At 50.2% G+C, this 15,730-nt stretch overlaps 6 protein-coding genes across 6 annotated transcripts; 3 read left to right on the top strand and 3 right to left on the bottom strand.

Annotated features, from left to right (window-relative positions):
- Positions 1–194: 194 nt before the first annotated feature.
- Positions 195–1,504, bottom strand: NECHADRAFT_87135 (uncharacterized protein; the record flags this gene model as incomplete). Its single annotated transcript, XM_003041866.1, has 3 exons — positions 195–226; positions 361–392; positions 435–1,504. The coding sequence occupies 3 exons, from the start codon at positions 1,502–1,504 to the stop codon at positions 195–197; spliced, it is 1,134 nt and encodes a 377-aa protein (XP_003041912.1).
- Positions 1,505–2,369: 865 nt separating this feature from the next.
- Positions 2,370–3,802, bottom strand: NECHADRAFT_52870 (uncharacterized protein; the record flags this gene model as incomplete). Its single annotated transcript, XM_003041865.1, has 8 exons — positions 2,370–2,677; positions 2,740–2,838; positions 2,886–2,993; positions 3,043–3,066; positions 3,121–3,171; positions 3,222–3,438; positions 3,499–3,717; positions 3,779–3,802. 8 exons carry the CDS (start codon positions 3,800–3,802, stop codon positions 2,370–2,372), a joined length of 1,050 nt encoding a protein of 349 aa, XP_003041911.1.
- A 1,346-nt stretch (positions 3,803–5,148) lies between these two features.
- Positions 5,149–7,004, top strand: NECHADRAFT_87133 (uncharacterized protein; the record flags this gene model as incomplete). The annotated part of the gene is made up of 5 exons (XM_003041926.1): positions 5,149–5,366; positions 5,433–5,595; positions 5,648–5,882; positions 5,932–6,869; positions 6,918–7,004. 5 exons carry the CDS (start codon positions 5,149–5,151, stop codon positions 7,002–7,004), a joined length of 1,641 nt encoding a protein of 546 aa, XP_003041972.1.
- Positions 7,005–7,542: 538 nt separating this feature from the next.
- NECHADRAFT_87132 (uncharacterized protein) lies at positions 7,543–8,401 on the bottom strand (the record flags this gene model as incomplete). The annotated part of the gene is made up of 5 exons (XM_003041864.1): positions 7,543–7,633; positions 7,690–7,813; positions 7,877–8,127; positions 8,177–8,284; positions 8,340–8,401. 5 exons carry the CDS (start codon positions 8,399–8,401, stop codon positions 7,543–7,545), a joined length of 636 nt encoding a protein of 211 aa, XP_003041910.1.
- Positions 8,402–10,414: 2,013 nt separating this feature from the next.
- NECHADRAFT_97514 (uncharacterized protein) lies at positions 10,415–12,249 on the top strand (the record flags this gene model as incomplete). The annotated part of the gene is made up of 3 exons (XM_003041925.1): positions 10,415–10,497; positions 10,555–11,321; positions 11,516–12,249. 3 exons carry the CDS (start codon positions 10,415–10,417, stop codon positions 12,247–12,249), a joined length of 1,584 nt encoding a protein of 527 aa, XP_003041971.1.
- A 392-nt stretch (positions 12,250–12,641) lies between these two features.
- On the top strand, positions 12,642–15,692 carry NECHADRAFT_87130 (uncharacterized protein; the record flags this gene model as incomplete). The annotated part of the gene is made up of 1 exon (XM_003041924.1): positions 12,642–15,692. One exon carries the CDS (start codon positions 12,642–12,644, stop codon positions 15,690–15,692), a length of 3,051 nt encoding a protein of 1,016 aa, XP_003041970.1.
- Between the last annotated feature and the right edge of the window lie 38 nt (positions 15,693–15,730).

Genomic DNA, 15,730 nt, shown 5'->3' with positions numbered 1-15,730 from the left:
GCCTATGACAAAGCTTGCGGGGTTTACTATTGCTATGTTTTTAATGTTTTACGCTAGGAAAGAGAATATGGTGAGCTGCTCACTCTTGAAGACTATCTGCTTGTTGTCGTGGACGGGGTGGCCGTTCCCACGAGGCTGGCTCAAAGTTCGAATACAGTCTGTACATCAAAGCCCACCTCCCTTATCACCGTGATTCAGCCGTTATACGCCATGCTATACTGGCAGCCTAGAAATGTCATATGAAATCTACTTTCTACCTAAAATATTGCCTAACCTTGTATCAACCACCCGTCTGTTTCTGAGGCCTGTCAGACACTCTTCTCTGCTACGTTGCAAGTTTGTCTTGAAGGGAATACATACCTCTTCTCGCGATATTTCCACGAGTACGTTCCCTACTCATATTGTTACAGACGATCTAGCAGGCGCCAACGGACGAACAACCCCCAATTATGTCCGCCAACAAATCTTCTTGTACCAAGTCACATAACGCATCCAGCGCTTTCTCCTCGTCATCATCATGGTAGATAATTGAGCCTCGATCACTCAGAAAGTCTGACACGCATCGCCACCCATAAAGGCTCCAAAAGTCTCTGGCCATGGAAACTTCTAGCCCCAGGCCTTGGTCGAGGTATGGTGAGCGAGGTGGTTGTGAAGGGAAGACGGTTGTCCATATCCGTCGCCAGCGCTTTTTCTCATCAAAGTGCCATCTGTCTTTCTTCCATAGCCTAGATATCTGATATTGATCAATTCCGTCCATGGGCTTTGGATCTAGCAGGTCGCATTTGTCATCTAGGATGTGTCTGTCACGACTGATCGGTGTGTCAAAAGTCTCAGAGCATCTCGCGCAGTAAAGGGGCTTGATGTGGTGGCGTGTGAGATGGTCGATGAGTCCCTCGATAGGCTGTTGGTTGTAGAGGAGGAGACACTGCTTGTGTTTTACCGGGTCGGAGACATAAAAGGGGCAGGCATGGTGAAAGTGTCGCCTCATCTTGGGTGGGCGACAAAGTACTACCAGCTCTGTATCGCTGGGATCTTGATATTCCTCGAAACAGAGGGGCTCAAGTTGCCACTTTGACATTCTAGACCGTGTTCGGGGTGATGTGTCATATTGTACACGAGAGCTGAACTCCTTGAGTTGTATCTGTGCCAATTGTAGGAGTTCCGATCTGAGTCGCTGCCACTCGTGTTCTTCAGGCAGACTATACTCTTCAGCCCGATCTTCATCTTCAGAATCGCTATCACTGTCGCTGATTGACGAAGAAGAGTCGCTTTCATCCCCCGAAGACAATGAAGGAATTGTAGCGGATGGCCAAGTACGGACAGGGGATGTAATGTGACTGAACTGTGACAATGGGTGTGTGGTAGACCTTGCCAATCGGCGTGATGTCGGTTCACGCGTTGAAGAAGTCCTTATTGCAACTTGAGCGAATCTGTTGCTTCTCTTGGGGAGGTTTTGACTGGGTGATGCTGAGCGTGGAGAGTGAAGAAGTGTTTGGCGTGCCATGATTGGGTTGTTTCAAGAGCTTTTCTCTTTGGGGGGAGGGAGAATCGACAGAGACTTTCATGCCTCCATGACCGCAATAACACTGGGACACTGGGGAGCATCTACTCTATGTACATCGCGATGAGGCTCTTCTCCCACTTCGCCCAGAATACGTTTGAGGCAAGGCAACAGCTCCAAGTTCGCCATCAGGCGGCTTACTTTGCAGCTGTGAGAGTTGACTCTTTTGCAGCCATGAGTGGGGGGTCGGAGCCAATAAGCGTCAAGACAAGTCCGCAAATTCGGAAGGCTTCTTTCCAGGCTTCGCCAATCAAGATTCAGCAAATGCCTGTTTTCGACGCAATCGCGGAATTTCCAGCTGAGGCACACCAAGCGTTGGCTAGGCAAGCCCAAATGAGAGGCCACCTACTTATGGATAATAGCTGTTCAATCGAAACATCAGTTTCAAGCCCTGTCAAGACATTGGATGCTGCTGTGGAAGCCACCATCGGGCGACCAGTTAACTGGTGATGGCATGTTCACCACGGATGTGTGTAACTGTATCACCTTGTCGGGCGGCCCCAACAGGGAGATTACACCAAAATTCGTGTAATGGATGTTAGCCGCTTATTGCCTTCCTTCCAACACGTGTCCATGAAGACTTATTTTCAACCGGTGAAGAGTCAAAGGACGTAATCTTTTGGCATAGTTGGGAAGATGGCTCATGCTAGGCTTGTGACCGGGCAAACTAGTTCGCCCAGCAAGAAGCCGTTGAGTGAGTAGCAAGCAAGATTGTGAGACACAATGTCTCTATGTGATCCGAAATATTCAATTCACAAACAGTGTGATTCCGTTTCATTAAACATTACTGGAGCCGACTTCAAACTGTCTAGGCGAAATCCCCAGCCTCCGCCCGCGATCTCCTATTTTCATCCCTTCCGTGATGCATCTGGATCGTCGTGTTGACTGTGATTCCTGCCTTGTCTGTCCTATCGATCGGCCGACCCGCTGTCTCCTTGACTAGTTCATCCTGCGAGTCGTTGTCTCGGTTACTTGTCCCCCCGACGACATTGGTTGTAATGCGGCTTTGCTGTGTTCGTCTACTGCGGTTTGCGCCCGCTGATGAGAGCTCGTAATGTCCGTAGTTGGAACCGGTTCCGGCGGAGGACATGTGTCCGAGGAAAAGAGTGCGAAGCGCTGTGTCCAAGTTATTATCAGCTACACTGGAGGTAATTCTGGAAGAGGAAGAGAGGACGTACGTGGAAGGCATGTGGCGATGATTGCAACAGCCGTCTCAATCATGGAGACAGTGCACGTCAACATGGTCTCGTTTCGTTTCGAATAGTATGCTCGAATAACTGCGCAGGTCAGGCCCTGCGATGTGAGGGTTAGGGACTATACTTACTGCTTGCAATCACGACAAAGAAGCCGAGCGCAAAGATGGCTGCAACGCCAAGCTTCTGCTTCATCTTCATTTGAAGCTGGAGGACCATGGAGATGGGCAGACTAATGACTAGTGGGTGTTAGATGGAGACGGCAGCTGCGATAACTTGACTACTCACTGGCAACATCAGTGCCGATATTCACTAGGGAAATGTCAGTACACCGCCGCGACAGATGCTACAAGGGATTGAACTCACGGATAATCGTCAACCAGTAGTTGATCTCAGCGTTGTGCGGATCGCACTGATCTGTAAGTTGTCAGCATCGCACCGCTGTCGTTCAGATGTATTATGCGTACAGTCGGGATCTTGTGACCATCTCTTGTCGTGCGGGAAGCATTGAAAGATGATGTGAAAGAAGATGACGGTCCAAAACACGACCAAGAGGCCGAGCGCGACATTGTAAATAATCTGCAACTTCGTTCCTGGCGCGGCGAGTCGCTTGTAGAATAGGACTAGGGCGATCTTGATGGCCCATAGCGAAGACACGTAAAGGATCGATCCGGGAACAATCATCTTCACAACGAGTCAGATGCCATTGTCTGTCGAAAATTGTTCCAAGGGGATAATGAATACCTTCATAATCTGTATAAAGTTCTCCCTGCTCGCCTTTGGAATCTCAGCCATGCCCAGATTCCACATATGCTGCTGTATAACCAAGTCTCCGATGAGACAACATGTTGCCAGTATAATGAGCCCGTCGTCGACCGCCAGTGACCCAAACTTTCGAAATCGGATCCACAACCGGGCGGCCAGGAAGAGACAGGCGACCACGGTGCAGATATACCACGATATCTAGCGAAGACGATCAATACCCTAGGGATCAGCGACGGGGAACAGACTGCACAGCACATACCACTTGACCGAGACCCTCTGCCATTGCGACTCAAGATGTGCAAGTGAACCAACACGCGGAGAGGCCGGTGGAGGGGGTCCCGGGTCTTATTCCTTCGATCTGCAGGTCAGTCGCCGTTTTCCGTCTTGCCTGTGTTTTAACCCTGGGCCCCTGACCTTCCATGCCGCAGACCGAGAGGTACAGGGATCGTGCATTAGCTGACCAAGTTCTCGGTGTTTAGGGAAGGCCGTCAGCTGTGCGTGTATATGCACTTGAGTTATTACGTGAAAAGGACGGCGTAGTTTCGGTGCATCTTGGCTTGGCTCCACGCTGTGAGTTAATGGAGGCGAGACTCAGGCAATGGTACGATTGTGATAAAGACCGTATTATGGCCATGGCTGCTGCTTATGCCCCTAAGCGTTCATCCACCGCAGCATCCCGAGGCAAGCCATGGATATTTTTCTGCAAAAGATGGTGAAATCCAGGAACAGCCATGCTTCTGATGAACGTCTCCAAGGGTCCTGAACTCTAAATTGTGGTGATTCTGCATAACGATCCACCCTCTAGTTTTTATCGGTCCTTGGTCTTCCCATTTTGGAGATTTGTCTGTCGATCATTTTGACATCGAGTCAAGGTACTCACATTATTGGTAAGGCTTGTAATGACTCGAGGTAGAGGTACTTGATGGCGAAATAGAATGGTATCTTGAGGAAAATCCCTCGCCCTGGACATGAGATCTGTCGCTTTGATGACCAATGTCTCGTTCAGCATATCTCGAGAGTAGCGACTTGATAGCTTCGCGAAGAGTCAATGCATCGGAGCCAAGAAGTATCCCCGGCTGTAAGCGTCCATCTCGAATACTCCATGGAATCAACACACAAACCGTCAGGGTGATATTTCAGCTCATCCGGCCGTTCCGACGTCTTCCCGAAGTCTTGCCATTCAAGCTAGAGACGCAGGGGCTTCTTGACACTGCCCTGCCTAGTTAGGAAGCTATCCCACTAGAGTGGCTGGGATCTTTACCTGGCAGAGTCATGACCCATGCCTCAACTTGTTGATTATCTCCGACTACCAGACGTCAAAGCGTACCATGATTGCCTGAGCTGAGCATTCCGTGCAGCGAGGCGGGTAGCATTTGCCCATTAGCTCTGCCGAGGAACATCCCGGCCGTTCATGGTTCTCTCCACTTTCTGGAACCCTTGATATCTCTGCATCCAGTTAGAGGCTCCTGCACCGCCCGCTCCTCGGGGATATTGCCCTTTCATATGGGGAGTTTCCATTATTAAAAAGTCTGAGCCTGCTTGCTGCTGAAAAAAACATTCCATGTGAAGGAGGAGTCGATCTTGTCCCTTTCTGCATCTCAGGTTTCAGCCACCAGCGACCAGTGCATCATGATGGGACTCGTCAATGTGATCACGACCACTACAGGTCTAGCTCTGGCTGCCTCGTGCCTCGTTTCTGGAACAGCGGCCGCTGCTTGTCCTCCTAGTCGCCCGCAGGTGCCCAGCGCTGTTATTCCGCAGGGCACGATTAAGGGGTTCCAAGACGAGCATTGCAACTCTGTCTTCCTGGGCATCCCTTTCGCTGCGACCACAGGTGGAGACAACCGGTAAGTCTATAGTATCCTGATACTCAACGCCACCCTCACCTGTCCATCATGCTGACGATTGATTAGATGGCGTGCGCCTCAGGATCTCCCCAACTCCAAGTCCACTTTCAAGGCTCTCTCGTATGGTCCGACATGTCCCCAGGCCATCTCCAACGATCTCTTCGCCCAACAGGATGAGGACTGCCTGAACCTCAACATCTGGGCGCCCTCCAAGGGCAAGAACCTGCCCGTAAGTGCTGACGGTGAACAACCTGTCACGTCTAAGCTGATCGATTACATAGGTCTTTGTCTACATGTACGGTGGTGCCATGGTCACAGGATCCAACAGCAACCCCCAGATCCAAGGCACCAACTTTGCTCGCAATGGCGTCGTCTATGTCAACTTCAACACCCGCGAGAGCATCTTCGCCTCGCCTAACTCTGCAGAGTTGAAGAAGAGCAACCCCGATGAGTCGCAGAACTTCAGCATCTTGGATGTGGAAAAGGCCCTGGACTGGATTCGCAAGAACATTCGCGGTAAGGAGATACGTCCGTCTGGATGAATACTTTGGCTAACATGACAAAGCTTTCGGTGGTAACCCCGATCACATCGTCTTTGGTGGTCATTCCTCCGGCGCCGTCCAAGTCGACCACTACCTCTGGAACCATCCCAACACCTTCCTCAAGGGTGCTGTCGAGATGAGCGCCAATGCCGTCTCGGGACCTGCTTATGCTCCCGTCAACCAAGCCCTCGATGCCGTTGCCGAGGAGGTCGGTTGCCCCAAGGGCAATGGTCAACTCGAGTGTCTTCGTGACGTCAACGTCTACGACTTCCAGACCGCCAACTTCAACTCGACCTTCAACACGTGGTTCACTCCCGTGATTGATGATATCACCCGTCACTCCAACTATGCTAAGCGCTTCTCGGCTGGACGATATGCTTCAAATGTTCCCCTGCTCACTGGCACTTCCAACGGAGAGGGAACCATTTTCAGCCTTGTTTACGGCGCTGAGAACGGCAACTTCAGCTCTTGGATCAACACCTTTGACGCTGACAGCGCTCATATTCCTGAAAATTTGCTCATCAACGCATACAAAGCCTCGGATTACGCGAGCGAGTCCCTCCGTAGCGGTGCTCAGTACGGCGACGCTCGCTTCAACTGCCCTGTCGACTACTTCCTCGATGTTCGAAGCAAGAGACAGGACACCTGGGTCTACCGTTTCTTTGGTGCTTACGATAACGTCGTCGGGCCTCCTAACACTGCGCCTACTCATGGAACCGAGGTCCCCTTCTTCCATGGCGGAAACGAGTGCTTCGATTCTCTTCAGGGCGTCACCGACGCTCAGCAGGCTTTGGCCGATTCTATCCACAAGTGGTTTGTTGCCTGGATCAAGAACCCTGCTGCTGGACCTGGTTGGAACAAGGTCTCTCAGTCGGGCGAGTTGGTCAAGCTTGGCGTTCCTGGTGACGAGCTTTCTCTGCTCAAGGCTTCGAGAGGGCAGTTCAACGGTGTCTGCCAATCTGTGAGTGCCTCGACTGTTTTTGATTACACCACACTGACAGCATATTAGGTCTACAACCCTCGTTTCCCCCAGTACCCCGTGGTTCAGTCTGTCACAGCCCTCGTGCAGAAGCTGCTCGGAGACCTCCTAGGATAGATGTAGTATAGTGTAGACCCTTCTATTAATGTAACCTTGGGGTGGTGAGATATCTTGCGGATACCTGCCATCGCCAAACGATACCTCATCTCTTGCTGTGACTGCTTTTGGAGGTGGTTTTCCCCCATTAGATGATGCCAGGTAAGCTTAGGGTATGTAGCGCACATCGTAGTAAAACGAAAAAAGAATGCATACTTGACAATGTTGGAGTGTGGAATTCCCTATCTAGTTCGTTTTTATGCACCACAAAAGGCGCTATGGTTGCCAGTTCATCACACGTTTCAGTAAACTCCCTGTCCGAACAAAATCCTGGTTCCAGTTTCTCGCATCTGACAAGTCATATTCGGGCAGCACAAGGTTTCTGTGCCAGCAGCGAAACTGGGCCCCAGTTGTACACCAAACCGTCAGTCCGCAAGGTGATTAGATCGTCCAGCCCTTTCTCACAAGTCTGCAACAAAGTGTGATCTGTGCAAGAGCCAGTCCTCTTGATACCGGTAAGAATTTCCCTCAGAGCCATTAGGTATGTATTAGTACCAATCTAAATCAGCCCGGATGCGAAAGGGTGCTCTTTGTGCTCGACAATGGTCATACCACTGGACGATAGAGAAGAGCAGAGATGAGTGACCCAGCTATGTTGAAGTTCAGTAGTCAGTATCTCAACCGAATGTCGCCTAGTGGAAAGTACCTGTAGTCGAGGCCTGCGGATACGAAAAGCTTGTTGACTAGGGCCTCAAATTCCTTCCCTGCCAAACCTCGCACATCTTGATTTAGAAGATTTGCCTCCTCCCACTGGATGTATCCCTCAGCTTCTAAAAGTTTAAGTTGCTTAGCTTTCCCCTTGAGTGATGATAAATTTGCTGTTTCAAACTTACTGAGCAACTTGGAAGCGCTGTAAATCACAAGCTTCACATCCCTAGTTCTAAGGTTACTTGCCCACATGCGCAGGTGCACGACATCATACTTCCCGTGTAAAGTTTCGGGTGGGTCACGAAGAGAATCCATCAGGCTGAGCTTGATGTTGGAAGTCCATAGCTTCTCAGAGGGGAATTGGCGAGGAGAGATGTCGTATCCGTGGAGACAGACAGTGTCAGGGAGGTCTTGTGCCAAGTCAAACAGCCAAATGCTAAGAAGTCCTCTTAGCCGGTGATTCCTTAGCTTCCAAGTGCACCTACCCTGTGCCAGTCCCGACTTCGGCTATTTTCATATGGTCTGACTTGGGGATCGCAGGATGCAACGTGTATCTGTTGTGAAGCTTCCACAACAGATGTTGGGCATCAAGCCTGTGTATGATTCGTTTTCTTCCGGTATCGTTTCGGTTAGAATGAGTAGCCGTACCTGATTGAGTCGGAGATATCTCGACCCAGGACGTAGTAATCATCACCCTGGCAATGGCCCATTTTGTAGCCTCGAACACTTTGTACTGGAAGAAATGCTTGTTGATCTTGAAGTTTTTGGTGTCACGTATGCCACGTGAACAATTTTTCTAAGACATTTCAGCGCCTCATGACGTCGGATCTAGATGGTGACAGTAAGCCTACAGCAAACACTTCACTGCAATCCATCCGGCCTCAAACTGACGAGTCTCGAAATTTCTTAAGTCTGGGACGATTGATATTTCTTTGTAAACTTAGTGGCAATTTCAGAAGAAGCCATGGACCATGATAACAAAGATTACGTTTATTGAGATTTGAGGGCAACTAACGTTGTACTACTCTTGACCATATATATCTCCTTGCTTGCGCGAGGACTGCTAGAGCATTTTGATCCCTACTACCTATTAGAGCACTATCTAAGCCTCTATACAAATGATATAATTATATATTAATCCCTTATTTATATTTTAATAAGCCTTGGAAGAGGCTAAACATTACTGGTCTAGATCCCAGCTCGGTATATAATGGCAGTCCTCGCGCAAGCATGGAGATTGCCCTGCAGGTATGCATCTGTCCACTACAGATCTGGGGATGGAGGGACCGGGATGTCTCGGATGACTCGAGCGTTGATCTGTTTATCATTACCTGTGCTCGAAGGAAGCCAAGCACTGTGATGTCAAGACTCAAGCTCGCCGGCCAACGGCATAGCGTGCTTTAGGAATTTCCAAGGCCATAAAAGAGCAGTCCAGAAAGAGCCAAGACTCAAGATACAAAGGCCTTATATGCATAAGAATATGAGTTAAAACAACACACATTGCCCTTCGACACTTTGAACTAAATCTAGGTATTGTGAGATTGACCGCCTAGGTTGTTGAGATTAGTTTGACGCAAGTTCAACCATTTACTATGTCTGGGCGATGATGCCGCCAGAGGTTGCCCACCGTCTTCTCTGGAATGGTGAGTTATGGCTTCGTTCAGTGGCGCTGCCAACAAAGAATAAGGATTCACCCAAGGAAGTGAGACATCTCATACTGACCTGGCTTTCAAGCGATTCGTTGTATCTTCTTGTTGAGGTCTTTTCTATTCTTTTCTCTTAAAGATTGCGGAGTTAGATCCGTACATAGGTGACGAGAAAAAGAGAAGCAGCACAATCGGGCTTGTCAAAAGTCTTGATAACTAGAGAAATCTTTTCTTCCTTGCACCGATACCAATATGCAATTACAAATGTGCCTTTTTGAGCCTTGCCGGGGCAATAGCTATGGCGTGCTTAAAGGAGCTACATCCTTGCAATAGAAGGCTTCCAGAAGCGTTGCACATCTTTTCCAGAAAAGTCACAAGTTTTGCTCACCTCAAAATATCTTCAATATAGCTGATAGATACTATAGAGAAGGCTGGTAGCATGATTCCGACCTCTGAAGAGATGCACTGATCGATCAGAACTCGTGACCTCAGCTCTTTCATGCGACCCAATCGCTTTGTTGAAAGGCTGGAGCGTTCCCTACAAATCCTACGGTATCATTATCGTCCTGCAAGAACACGTTCATCATGCAGAAAAGTAGGCCCCTTACTAGTTTCATAGTCACGAGGAAACTGTAGCAACGACGGTCTAACTACCCATTGGCCACCCTGGCCAAACCGTGGACGCCTCCTCACGCCATCTCATGGAAAGGCCCGAGTAGATGTAACGCTGGAGAATGTCCAACCAATTGTTACAAATTTTGTGTAGCAGTAGAGACGATCTTGCAACGTAAAACATGTCGACAGGACCAGGTCCTGGTTGGAGCGGCTATAGAGCGGTCACACCTAAACCTAACCCCGGATTTCCCCCAGCTTTTGAGTGGATGTCCCTCCGGGAGGCCAGAACGTGGACTATGCGGGACCTATGTGAACACGGAAGCCACCCGGGGTAGTTTTGAACCTCTACGCACAGGGGGCACGGTTCTGTATAAGAAAGACTCATATCCACTGCGTCGTGTCTCGGCATCATCTTGGACCCTGTGCTCATATGCCAAGATCAATCAGCTACAGATCATCGCCATGACCAAAGACTATTTTGCGTCTTTTCCTAAGATCTACAATGTCCACTTCATTGCCATTATCGCCACGTGCGGCGGTATGCTGTATGTCAGCCCGTTGGTGCTGGACTGGTGTCGCTGCTACTAATGCGTCATGCTCAGCTTCGGCTTTGATATCTCGTCCATCTCTGCAATCGTCGTGAGCAAACAATACATCGAGTACTTTCATAATCCGGCTGGTGCCCTTCAAGGAGCTATAGGCTCGGGCATGTCGGCTGGTTCCGTCGTCGGTTCTGCCCTCTGCGGTGTCATCTCTGATAATCTCGGTCGTCGTGATTCCATCTTCTTTGCAAGCTTCTTCTGGCTTATTGGTACCGCCGTTCAAGTCGCCACAAACAGCAGCGGTATGCTCATTGCTGGACGTGTGCTCAATGGGTTCACCGTCGGCATCACCTCGTCCCAAGTCCCCGTGTATCTTGCCGAGATTGCCAAAGCGGAGAGTCGTGGTTCCATCATCATCATCCAACAGCTAGCCGTCGAGTTCGGCATCCTAATCATGTATTTCCTTGGTTATGGATGCACCTTCATCGAAGGGCCTGCTTCGTTCCGTGCCGCCTGGGCAATGCAGTTCATCCCTGCCGTGTTGCTCATGGCGGGTCTCCCGTTTCTTCCCCGCTCGCCTCGCTGGCTTGTCAAGGTTGGCCAAGAGAAGGAGGCTGTCAACACTCTAGCTCGGATCCACGCCAAGGGGGACACCAATGATCCTCTTGTTATCGCCGAATGGGAAGAGATTGTCACCACAATGCAAGCTGAACGAGAAGCTGCTCCGGGCTGGCGCAAGTTCGTCCTCCGAGGTATGTGGAAGCGAACTCTCGCTGGATTTTCCGTTCAGGCATGGCAGCAGCTCGCAGGGGCAAATACGATTGTTTGTAAGTTCACAGGCCTTTCCTTGGTCTTCTTGTGGAACGAGGGATTCACGGCGCCTTCGTCTCTAAGTTGATGGTCCCGCTTCCGGGCTCCCCTGCCATCCTTATCCGAACCACCATCAGCCTCAAGGCTCCAAAGTGCTTAGGATGATCATATTGACTTGAGAACATGATAGACCTACTGACAAATGTCTTAGACTATCTTACGTATATCGCTCAGATGGCAGGTTTGACCGGCAACGTCGCTATGATCACGTCTGGAATCCAATATGCCATCTTCATCGTCTTTACCGGCTTGATCACGCCTTTCGTCGACAATTTCGGTCGTCGCACGTTGCTTATTTACGGAGCACTGGGAATGGGCCTCTGCCACTTTGTTGTTGGAGGTACCATGGCCACGCACTACATATCTGTCCCAGAAGGTGTCGGTGACCCTCCAAACCACAACATCATCTTCAAGGTCAGCTCAGGCTCCCCGGCCAACGCTGTCATTGTATTCTCTTATTTCCTCATTGTTGTTTACGCCCTCACTCTTGCACCCGTCTGTTGGATCTACGCTGCTGAAGTCTGGTCACTGGGAACCCGAGCAACCGGCATGGGTATCGCTGCTCTGGGTAACTGGCTCTTCAACTTTGCCTTAAACATGTTTCTCCCACCGGCATTCATCAACATCAAGTGGAGCATCTTCATCGTCTTTGGCGTCCTTTGCGTGGGTGCCGCCGGGTGGTTCTTCCTCCTCTACCCCGAAACCTGCGGCAAGACCATTGAAGAAATCGAGATCATGTTTAGTAAGGATGGTCCTCGACCCTGGCAGACTCGGAAGGGCGAATCGAGTCTTCATAAGAAGGTTGAAGCTATCAGGAACAGGAAGAATCAGGAAGGCGATGGCGTGATGGGTGGTGATGAGGCCGACGTCGCTGAAAAAGCCTAGGCTGATATCACATTTTGGCGCGCAAGAATGAGTTTCCTTCTATCCAGTTTGTTCTGTACCACAGTCGGGAGATAGTAATGACAGTTCTGTTGCCCATTTCCTTAGCGTTTCTGTTGCTTACGCCCCCCATTTCCAATCTCACCGTCGTGAATCGCGTAATGATGACAGGGATAGCTAGTAAAACATTCGAAGCGGGGCTTCTCAGGCTGAGGCATTTAGTCCATCCAGGCTACTTTCCTTCAGCTTGCGAGTCGCGGAAAGAGAAACGCCCAATACGCTATGCATGGCATGACCGCTGTCTTCACACCTCCTGTGCCCTCCCCAACCTCTCAAACCGCAGAACGAAGCCAGAGACGGGTCGCTACCTCTAGTACTCACCCGCACGCTTCAACATGGCGCCACCAATCCGAAACCTGGTCACAAAGAACATCAACAATCACCAAGCCATCACAGTTTTCGAGAAGGCTTTCAAGGACCGCGATGGCGAGCATTCGGGTCACAGCGCTGAAGTGGAGGCGATGATACGCGACTGGGGAGAAATCCGACGGAACCATGGCAAGAGAAATCTGGATCAGCTGGATGACACCATCAAGAGTGACAAGAGGGATGTTGATGGCATGACAGATGAGCAGCTGAGCCAAATCAGCATTTGGATCCATCAAAACGGGGAAGCAAACAAGTCAGAGACCGAGCCCAGCACTTCCGACGTGACTCAGTTCAACAAGTACAAACACCATCAATATGTCCGACGCTGGGGACTATTTTCTGATGCGGAGGGCATCAATGAAGAGTGGTTCATCCCTAACCCCCCAGTCCTTCTAGAGGACAATCAAAATTATCTTTGCGACATGTGTCGACATATCGATTTCAAGGTCTTGCTATCAAAGCGGGGTCTCCCAGGGAACCAACAGCCAGGACGAACTAGCATATTATTACTCGGACTATCAAACATTCTGAATGAGGAAACATCATGCGCTTTCTGCCGATTGATGCGTCGAAAGATCACGGAGGACAAGCTGTTGGAGAGTGTGCCTGAAGAGGAGCTCGAATCAATGAGCTTTCAGCTCAATGTTCTCGACGACGGTCCGTCATATGCGCTCCGCTTAGAAGTTGAGATTCTCAATGAAACTCGAAGGGAAAATCCACGGTTCATTTTGCACAGAATGGCTGAGCAGGATGACCCTCCATGGCCACTTCAGGGGCTAGTCGTGCATCAGCATGTTGCCGATATGACACGGCTGAAGAATTGGCTACACACTTGTGATGAGACTCACGGTATGAAAGGGGATGAGCAAGAGAAGCTCATCTCTCCCTTGATGGGAGTTTTGAGACTTGTCGACACGGCCGACAACTGTATCCGAGAAGTGGAAGTGCCCTGCGAATACTCTTGTCTCTCATACGTGTGGGGAAAGGGAAGTCATACGCAATACACAACAGACACCAAGGTGGGCTTGGAAACTCCAGGCAGCTTAACTGATACTACATCCAACCTACCACAGACCATCTTGGACGCAATGAGGGTAACGCGAGAGGTTGGCCTCCGCTACATCTGGATCGATGCCCTCTGCATCATCCAAGACGACGATCAAGACAAGGCTCAAATCATATCCAAGATGGGAACTATTTACGAAAATGCATCATTTACAATCATGGCTTCAACAAACTCCGACCCCACAGGCGGACTTCCGGGAGTCAGCGTGCCTCGCTCTCGGGCCCAGATTATGGCGAAGATACGGGGAATGCCACTTGGAGTCGCGTTGTATGATGGCCGACTACGACATTCAGAGATTGAAGATGGCCTCTGGAACTCAAGAGCATGGACATTCCAGGAAAGAGCCCTTTCTCGGAAGGCCGTCTTCTTTACAGCGTCTCAAATGTGCTTTGTATGCCCACATGGAGCTGCATTTGAAGACACGGTCGCAGTCCCAGATCCCGATTACAAGCCTACACCGCTGAATAACGCATCTCAGCTAAGCTCTAAGGTCCCTCGACTTCAGGATATCTGGATGCGCGTATGGTGTGATCGTACGCAGTTGAGGCATACCAACAAAGCTTTCGAGACAGATGACGGTATCACAATCATGGTGGGAGAAGAGCTTACGCCAGCTCAAGCTTCCGTTACAGAGGCGGTTCTATACAGGCACAAGATTATTCCGAGCAAAGAGTCCCTAGATGCGCCTATGATTGATGGATTTACGCTCTGGGAAAGGTACATTCAGAGTGTCAATGTTTACACAATGCGTAACATGACGTGGCAGTCGGACGCCGTCAACGCGTTTGTAGGTATCGCTGACCTGATACGGCGAGGAGCCAACACCAAGTTTTGGTATGGCTTGCCAGAGTTTGCATTCACCCAGTCTCTTCTGTGGCAGCCCAAAGAACCACTCAAAAGGCGCGTATCTCAAGATGGTGCTCCCTTGTTTCCCAGTTGGACCTGGGCTGCCTGGCAAGGGCATGTCTCATACCGCGGCAGAGGCTGGCACAACGCCATTGGCTTTCCCCCAGCTTCCGTGGTGCGATGGCTGTATGAGTCAACTTTTGAAGAGTCTATGGAGAGGTTTACTCTCGAGGAGAGAACTGAAGAGGAGGTTCAGGAATTCACTCGTCGACTGCGTCAAGTTGGTACCATCTTGCGAGAGCCTCACCCTAGCGACTATTTCCATCTCGATTATCAAGAGCGAGGCTGGGTTTTTGAGAAGGACGAAGTTCGAAATCGGCATCTTTTCGTTCACAAGGCATATCCTGGAGTCAAGTTCAACTATCCAATCTCTCTCCCAGGTCAGCCTATCATTGATCTTCCCTCTAAGGATGGCAAACTGCGTCTCGAAGCTCGCCTGGTGTCGGCAAGTTTCTGCGATATGAGAAACTTAGAGACAGTTCAAACCCCCGTAAGTGACAACTTCCTTCAAATCGGCCTCAACGACGAGGACCGCTCGGCCAATGAGCGACGGCCATGGCAACATATCGTCTACCATCAGGGATACCGCGCCGGACTTTTAAGTCTCAACGTTCTTCACCAAGCATTAGACTTGGATTTGGCGCAATGCTCAAAGAAGGATGGTCAAGAGGGTTACTTTATTGTTTCTATTTCTCGTGACAATCTCCCCCACATCGCACCGCCGCATATTGGCTGGGACCTGTATTGGGGCGGAGATCCTCAGATGATGCAAGAGATGATTCTCAGAGACGAATGGTCTCCTAATAGAAAGCCCCCTCCGATGCCAAACGAGGACGCAGCTCCAAACGACGACAAGGCAAACGAGAATGGAGACCCTTGGTGGGATGAGGGCAGATTTGGGGGTGTGAGCCTGTTTGACGTATGCAACGTGTTGTTGCTAAGAAGGAATAAGGATGGGATTTCGGAGAGAATTGGGTCTGGGAAGATTAACTATTGTGCTTTCAGTGGCGCGAAGCCTGAGGTTGAGTTGTTGACATTGAAATAGGGGGCCCAGTGGTGCGTGGGGGAGGCGGAGGGACCAAT

This window comes from Fusarium vanettenii, assembly GCF_000151355.1.
Source record: "Fusarium vanettenii 77-13-4 chromosome 12 genomic scaffold NECHAsca_40_chr12_1_0, whole genome shotgun sequence".
NCBI classification, from domain to species: Eukaryota; Fungi; Ascomycota; class Sordariomycetes; order Hypocreales; family Nectriaceae; genus Fusarium; species Fusarium vanettenii.
Note: the sequence above shows the minus strand (reverse complement) of the source record. Positions and strands in the feature narration are given on the sequence as shown.